The sequence below is a fragment of the Etheostoma cragini genome, chromosome 7 (assembly GCF_013103735.1).
Source record: "Etheostoma cragini isolate CJK2018 chromosome 7, CSU_Ecrag_1.0, whole genome shotgun sequence".
Taxonomy (NCBI): domain Eukaryota; kingdom Metazoa; phylum Chordata; class Actinopteri; order Perciformes; family Percidae; genus Etheostoma; species Etheostoma cragini.
In genome coordinates, this window is record NC_048413.1 from 1,446,147 (window position 1) to 1,454,920 (window position 8,774).

Here is an 8,774-nt window from a genome sequence, read left to right on the forward strand (position 1 = left end):
GCTTGAGATTTAATCAAATCTGTAATCCAAATCTTCTGTCCCTGCATCCCAGCGTGAGTGTATCTCCATCCACGTCGGTCAGGCTGGTGTCCAGATTGGCAATGCATGCTGGGAGCTTTACTGCCTGGAACATGGGATACAGCCTGACGGACAGATGCCCAGTGACAAGACTCTCGGAGGAGGAGATGATTCCTTCAACACCTTCTTCAGTGAGACCGGAGCTGGAAAACACGTCCCCAGAGCTGTTTTTGTCGACCTGGAGCCCACCGTCATCGGTGAGTGTCATCACCTCTGGCTGAACATTAAATCAGGGAAACTAAAGTGTAAATTGTAGACAACTGATTCAACATCTGTTTTTGTCTCTTCAGATGAGGTGCGCACTGGGACCTACCGCCAGCTGTTCCACCCTGAGCAGCTGATCACCGGCAAGGAGGATGCTGCCAACAACTACGCCCGTGGACACTACACCATCGGCAAAGAGATCATTGACCTGGTGCTGGACCGGATCCGTAAACTGGTGGGTAACTTAATATCAGGAGGGATTCATTCCTTTATTTTAATCCTCAAAAATGGTCAAAAATGACCTGCCACTGTGTTTAATGTGAAAAAACTCCCTAAATTATCTTTTTGTAAACATTGACGCAGTTGAATTTAAGGTTGGCTTCATTGACTTGTCATTGACGCAATGCATTCCCTCGCCCCTTACCCTGACCTTAACTATCACAACTACATGCCTATCCTTAACCCTTTCCCTGACCTTGAGAATAACCTAATTCTAACCTAAATCCTAAAACCAAGTCTTAACCCTGAAACAGCCCTTTAAAGTTGTGGGGACCAGCATTTGGACCCACAAAGCTGTCTGTATACTGGACTGGAATACACACACACACACACACGCACACACACATACATATATACACACACACATACACACACACACACACACACACACACACACACTTTAACCATTAATCTATGTCCACATTTTAAAAAATGGTACAGGGACAGAAATAATACAGATGCAGTGCAATACATACAGTACGCAAACCCATGGACCAGGGGCATGCAGCAGCTCTTCATAATATCACTTAATAAGCACAATTAATTTCTAAAAGTAGCAACGTCTCCGCATTATGTGGCGGCTGCCAAGAAACGCTGAGATGGCACAGTAATTTGCAAGCTGTTTAACCCTCTTTTTGGCTATGATCCCAAGTAGTTGCAGCCCTCTTACTACCAACCTGTGTGTGTGTCCTTGGCTACTGAATATGAACATGAATAGTCAGCACCCATGGCCTAGCTCTGAGGTGGTGTTCAGGGGTGGTTGGTATTTAACTACCTTGGTGTAGAAAGCCTTGTCCAAGCTGGGATCACAGGTGCCGGCTTCCTCCAAAATGTCCACTTCACTGGACTCCTTATTGATAATAACAACATCTGGTGAATATGCAACCAGGTGTCAGACAGTACCAGGGTTCCTACTGCAGTGCTGAATACATGGATGCTTTTACCTGGGAATGTGTGTACATTCTTACTGAGGGTGAAAAATGGTTTGATATGTCTCTCCCTTTGAGGTCTACAATTCTGTCGCGACATGCTAAGTTTACCGGTACTTAGCCGAGGCTGGTCTTTGAGATGCAAAGATACAAAAGTACTGGGCCTATCTCTTGATAGAAAATAGTGTTTAACACATGCATATGCAGTAACTTAAAAATAACTGAATCACCATTCTAGTAAAGAAAAGGAGTAAGACTGCTGTGTTGTTATAAAAACGAGAATTTTCTCCACTGAATAAATGAAGGTTTTCTGCACTGTGAAGAGTGAAAACTCAGATATTCACACATCCTGGGATCAATTACAGGTTGTTTCTTCATCCATAAACATTTTAGCATTGAAAACACAATTATGTTGCTGTATTTTAGGGATTAGGGAAAGGCAGGTAACGTTTGACTCGGACAACAAGGGCAGTATACAGAATGTGACTGTACAAGGGTTAAATTAAATGACATAACTGTCTCTCACTCTCCCCCTCTCTGTCCTCAGGCCGACCAGTGCACCGGTCTTCAGGGCTTCCTGGTCTTCCACAGCTTCGGAGGTGGTACCGGCTCTGGTTTCACCTCCCTGCTGATGGAGCGCCTGTCTGTCGACTACGGCAAGAAGTCCAAGCTGGAGTTCTCCATCTACCCAGCTCCCCAAGTCTCCACTGCTGTGGTGGAGCCCTACAACTCCATCCTGACCACCCACACCACCCTGGAGCACTCTGACTGTGCCTTCATGGTGGACAACGAGGCCATCTACGATATCTGCCGTAGGAACCTCGATATCGAGCGTCCTTCTTACACAAACCTCAACAGGTTGATCAGTCAGATTGTGTCCTCCATCACTGCCTCCCTTCGTTTTGATGGTGCCCTCAATGTTGATCTGACAGAGTTCCAGACCAACTTGGTGCCATACCCCCGTATCCACTTCCCTCTGGCCACCTATGCCCCTGTTATCTCTGCTGCAAAAGCTTACCATGAGCAATTAACGGTGGCAGAAATCACCAACGCCTGTTTTGAACCAGCCAACCAGTTGGTGAAATGTGACCCTCGCCACGGTAAATACATGGCCTGCTGCCTGCTGTATCGTGGTGATGTGGTGCCCAAAGATGTGAATGCTGCCATTGCCAGCATCAAAACCAAGCGCTCCATCCAGTTTGTGGACTGGTGCCCCACTGGTTTCAAGGTGGGCATCAACTACCAGCCGCCCACTGTAGTTCCTGGTGGAGACCTGGCCAAGGTCCAGAGGGCCGTGTGCATGCTGAGCAACACCACTGCTATCGCAGAGGCCTGGGCTCGGCTTGACCACAAGTTTGATCTGATGTACGCTAAGAGGGCCTTTGTTCACTGGTATGTGGGTGAGGGGATGGAGGAGGGAGAGTTCTCTGAGGCCAGAGAGGACATGGCAGCTCTGGAGAAGGATTATGAGGAGGTTGGAGTTGACTCCATTGAGGGTGAGGGAGAGGAGGAAGGAGAGGAGTAGGGCGTACTACATAATCAGTCTAACTCAAACGTGTAAGTCCTGAAAAATATACAGGACACGATATACTGTATTTGTTTTAGATGTGTAAACTTGTGTTTAAGTTCTGAATATTACAAATGTGCATTACCTTTCATGTAACTGACGCTTTTATCCAAAGCGACTTCCACACAATGGGACAGGGTTCACAGTCTTGCCCAAGAACACTCATGGTCATGCTCACTGTAGTTGTAAAAAGTCATTTAAATGGTTTATAAACTGTAAATAAATCTGGACAAAGGACAGGTCTTTGTGTACTGTTTTTCATACTGCACCTTATCTCACCCATCTGTCAGGACTTCCTCTGTGACATATGAAAATAAATGATTTTTTTTCTGACATGCATTCAAATTATAGCAAGCTAAATAACCTACAAACACTTGTGTTAATACATAACATAATTACAAATCTTTGTACAATTATGTGCTACACCAGTTAGCCCGAAGCATTCCTTTGTTAAATGACAGTCCACTGTGTACATCTTTCATTTACGTTAGCTTTTCTTAAGAGTATTTCGACTTGAAGAAAATAAAACATTGCATTGTGAATCCCAAAGCAATGATTTAATTAAATTAGCGTTGGCTATCACAAATCTTAATTGTATGTTGCATTTAATATCCAATAAATTCCTGATGCATTTGATGGTTTTACTTTCCATTATATCATCTTCCTGGTGTACAGTATAAAGCCACCATATACGAGCCCCCCCCCCCCCATTAATTAGGTAAGCAGTAAAACAGTAACAATTATTATTTCATACTTCCTACTCCATTGGGTGCATAATGCTGGGACAAAAACATCCAGCTGTAAATATTGTTCACAGTACTAGTTATCTATATTTTATATTCATAGGACAAATCTATCTGTAAAATGTGGTTTGTAATAGCATTCATCTCTATATTTATTCAGTACATATCTGCTATTGCACTTCTGGTTAGACCTAAACTGCACATCGTTGACTTGTACCTGTGCCTGTGTAATGACAACAAAGTTGAATCTAATCTAATGTTTAGATTTACAGGGAATGAAGCATAATTTTAATGTTAAGAACCCTAAAACAAAGGAACAGCAGATGTTTTCCAATTTGTTCTTAATCCTTAAATTCCTGCTTTTGCTCCAGCCTTTTTTCTTAATGAATGGAGACCTCTGGTGGTGTCATGTGCTGTACATCTGAGAGAGGATGTGATGGAAAATAACCCATTAGGTGCCAAAGAAAATTCTTATTGAGATATCAAATAAAGCCTGTAAAGATTAGCAATATTTCCCTCTTCCAATTGAAATGTTGGCTGTTAATTTAGCCACGCATCTTTCATAACTCATGAACCATTTCGACACAGGTAGTCCAACATGAAGCAACACATCCGTTCTCTTAACCCTCATGTTGTATTACCGCCGACCTGGTCATTTTTGTCAAAGTTTTAAATGAAAAACCTTTTTAAATCAAGGTTCTGGTCGTCTTTTTTGACCCTTTTATGGCTTTCCTCCAATGATTTTATCACTTTTTCAACATCATGTTGACTTTTTCTGAGCCTTTTGATATTTTCTGGGGTTTTTCCCCAAAATCTTTACAGCTTTTTTTTTTTTTGACATCCTTTCACATTTTTGTGAAAAAAAATTAAATTAGTCAACTGATTCATTTAACTTGTTGGGAACCATCCACGTTATTTTTTGTGACAATTTGTTTGAAAGAAACCCAAATTTGTAATCTAGGAACATTTTGGAAAGGGGTCAGATTTAACCCGAAGATAACATAAGGGTAAATACATCCATGGATGCATTTATAAGCTACACTAAAAACCGGTTAGGGTACAAATAAACCATTGACAGTTAAAAACGAAACACAAGCAGTGAACTGCCAAAGTGTTTGTGATACAACTGACTGTTTCGTGCAAACAACCAGCACATAACCTAGTCCAGTCTGACAGATAACATGGATCCCTCCCTCTCTTTCTCCGTAAAATGATGCCACCTTTAAGGTGCGGTCGGATATGTCTGTAAATAATCTGACGGAAAACAATTGTGAAATATAAAGTCTACTTGTGCTACATTCGAGGGATTAAAGAACACAACAGTACATCACACAAATGGACAATTCAAGGTACAATTCTGCCGCTGGACCGGATAATCTAGCGAATGAATGAACCCCAGTCCGCAGTTACACAGAACTAGCATCTTTGCTAGCACCGGTGACTGGCTTGCTAGCACCTACGCACACTGCCTACGCATGATCTCAACGAGGATTACCTCCCATTTTCCCGCAGAGCTAGTGGCGCATTTGACTTTTTCCTTTTAACCAATGGGAAGCGGACTCACGTGACTTCCGACCAATAGGATTCAGCAGCACTTTTCCGCCGGGTAAGAGAGTATAAATAGCCCCGCCTTGAATCAAACGTCAGTTACTTCTTACACTGGACTCATAAAGGCCTACGTGTGAGAGCTAACTTAGCCTTTTTTCTTCTGCTTAATCCTCATACAAAACCAACAGCTTCAATAATCATGGTGAGTATGGAAATAGTGTTTATTTACCTAAAGTGTTTCGTTTCTTTATCTAACTTCAACAATATGAATGTGCGTCACCACGCGGCAACGTAGTTAACAATTATTGTTTTTTTAACTAAGAAACAGCAACTGTCTAAATGTCAAAACTACTAAGGTGTAGGACGGTTACCAATTCGTCGTCGTCAATAGGTCGTTTTACCTCTAATGCTGCTAAATTAGCTCGCTAACTGGAACTCGACAGGCCACAGTCCACAAGTTGAGTCGTAGCTGCCAGTTTCCGGTGGTAGCTCTCCTGTTAGCACATTGACCCAGTTTAGCGTTCGGTCAGCGGGCTTTTCAGCCTGAAACCCTCCCCTTTTACCGCCTGTTTGAACCGGCTGGGCCTGCATGAATCTGCAACCACTGGCGTTTCAAACAAAACCAATTCACTAAAAGCCTAATGGGGATTTTTTTTTACATGACTCATGATAAGGCATAACGTTATTACTTTTTGTATTACTATCTGGAACTAGAGCTGTGTAGGTTTTCTTTGTTAAGGGAGAACTACGCCTTTTTTTTCTTCCTTAATAGAAGGAAAATATACATGCATACACTCTATTCCCATTGTCTAACACGGTTGAAAAATATTAATAGTACCCTTACTACGTTCACAAATGTAAGTGCTATAATTCAAATGTTGCGTAATAAGCCCGGAACTGCTCCATTGACAATCGATTGGGAAAGACGTTATAGATAACCTAGCTAGTTTTATACAACTTATAGCGAGCAAAAACCGTGCTCTTACTAAGCGGTTTACATGGCTAATGAAAATCAACATTCAGAATATTAAAACGGAATATACTGTGTACATGACCCGTATCATATTCAAAATGTTATATAGTGGAATTTTAGTGCGCATGTACGCATAATCGGGAATATCTGAGCGTAGGAACAATTGATTTATTTGTATGGTACCGAGAACCCAACACTACAATAAAGCTCATTTGGGTAAAATCAGTTTTGCCTTTATTCTCTATTGAGCAGCTCCAGACTTTATACTTGATTTCATAAGTTTGAGCCTTCTCTGGTTTCTGGCTTTAAAACAGAAAATGACTGCATCAGGTGACTTGTCATGTTTGGTATCGCTTTACGAAAGAGCCTATTAGTAATTTAACTCTTGCATTACCTCTAGTGCATGCTTGAACATGTGATGACTGAGTCTTTTTTTTTTTTGGCCCAAGAGTCAGCAAAACGAGTCTATTTAAAAAGAGATCCTGACTTTTTTTTAAATTTTATTCTTTCCACAGCGTGAGTGTATCTCAGTGCACGTCGGGCAGGCTGGTGTCCAGATTGGCAATGCCTGCTGGGAGCTTTACTGCCTGGAACATGGGATCCAGCCTGATGGACAGATGCCCAGTGACAAGACTCGTGGAGGAGGAGATGATTCCTTCAACACCTTCTTCAGTGAGACCGGAGCTGGAAAACACGTCCCCAGAGCTGTTTTTGTCGACCTGGAGCCCACCGTCATCGGTGAGCGTCATCACCTCTGGCTATTTTATTTTTAATCCACTGTCTGTCAAACCCTCCTATAATTTCTGCCTATTCCTTTCAGATGAGGTTCGCACTGGGACCTACCGCCAGCTGTTCCACCCTGAGCAGCTGATCACCGGCAAGGAGGATGCGGCCAACAACTACGCCCGTGGACACTACACCATTGGCAAAGAGATCATCGATGTGGTGCTGGACCGGATCCGTAAACTGGTGGGTATATTTAGAATGTAAGATAGTTTTACGTTTTGCTCTAGAATATTACATTAAATGGATCAGGTTTAATTGTACAGTGTTTTGAAATGAGAGGATGGCCTGCAGAAGTTCACAGTATTAAACAAAAAAAAGTGCAGTGTAGATAATACCATTATCTGTCTCTCCCTCTGTGTCCTCAGGCCGACCAGTGCACCGGCCTTCAGGGCTTCCTGGTCTTCCACAGCTTCGGAGGTGGCACCGGCTCTGGTTTCACCTCCCTGCTGATGGAGCGCCTGTCTGTCGACTACGGCAAGAAGTCCAAGCTGGAGTTCTCAGTCTACCCAGCTCCCCAGGTGTCCACTGCTGTGGTGGAGCCCTACAACTCCATCCTGTGCACCCACACCACCCTGGAGCACTCTGACTGTGCCTTCATGGTGGACAACGAGGCCATCTACGATATCTGCCGTAGGAACCTCGATATCGAGCGTCCTTCTTACACAAACCTCAACAGGTTGATCAGTCAGATTGTGTCCTCCATCACTGCCTCCCTTCGTTTTGATGGTGCCCTCAATGTTGATCTGACAGAGTTCCAGACCAACTTGGTGCCATATCCCCGTATCCACTTCCCTCTGGCCACCTATGCCCCTGTCGTCTCTGCCGAGAAAGCTTACCATGAGCAGATAACGGTGTCTCAGATCACAAACGCCTGTTTTGAACCAGCCAACCAGTTGGTGAAATGTGACCCTCGCCACGGCAAATACATGGCCTGCTGCCTGCTGTATCGTGGTGATGTGGTGCCCAAAGATGTGAATGCTGCCATTGCCAGCATCAAAACCAAGCGCTCCATCCAGTTTGTGGACTGGTGCCCCACTGGTTTCAAGGTGGGCATCAACTACCAGCCGCCCACTGTAGTTCCTGGTGGAGACCTGGCCAAGGTCCAGAGGGCCGTGTGCATGCTGAGCAACACCACTGCTATCGCAGAGGCCTGGGCTCGGCTTGACCACAAGTTTGATCTGATGTACGCTAAGAGGGCCTTTGTTCACTGGTATGTGGGTGAGGGGATGGAGGAGGGAGAGTTCTCTGAGGCCAGAGAGGACATGGCAGCTCTGGAGAAGGATTATGAGGAGGTTGGCGCTGATAGTGTGGGAGATGAGGATGATGAAGGAGAGGAATATTAAATAGGCAAAGCATTCCCTTTTATTGCTCTCTGATCGGTGCCTTTTAATGTCAAAATAAAGTATTACCAACCAAAGTTATTGTTCGTTGTCTTTTAATACCCACACTGTTACCAGTTATTGTTGCAAGGTCTATATAATGGGTTATAAATTCATCTGATGGGTGCTGATTCGAAGTGTTTTTTCACTTGAGACACTTGGGGGCAGTGGTGTTCAACCAAACTGGCAATGGCAAATTTTGAAATTGTTGCAGGTAGAGAACTACTGGACTACTTTTACTGCATCAGATGTCTTCAGTATACTATTTGCAGATCTCATGTTTACTAA

The 8,774-nt window shown here is 43.6% G+C and overlaps 1 protein-coding gene across 4 annotated transcripts in view; it reads left to right on the top strand.

The window, feature by feature from the left end:
* Positions 1-8,774, top strand: part of LOC117947075 (tubulin alpha-1B chain-like) — a 29,288-nt gene that overhangs the window by 15,666 nt on the left and 4,848 nt on the right. Inside the window, exons 2-5 of one of the 4 annotated variants that reach the window (XM_034875661.1) lie at positions 53-275; positions 369-517; positions 2,038-3,011; positions 7,313-7,315. In XM_034875661.1, coding sequence (XP_034731552.1) covers positions 53-275; positions 369-517; positions 2,038-3,011; positions 7,313-7,315 — 1,349 coding nt within the window. Of the gene's footprint in view, positions 1-52; positions 276-368; positions 518-2,037; positions 3,012-5,375; positions 5,551-6,836; positions 7,060-7,141; positions 7,291-7,312; positions 7,316-7,472; positions 8,525-8,774 lie in introns of those variants that run through there. The other 3 variants (XM_034875662.1, XM_034875663.1, XM_034875664.1) reach the window with 3 other exon arrangements.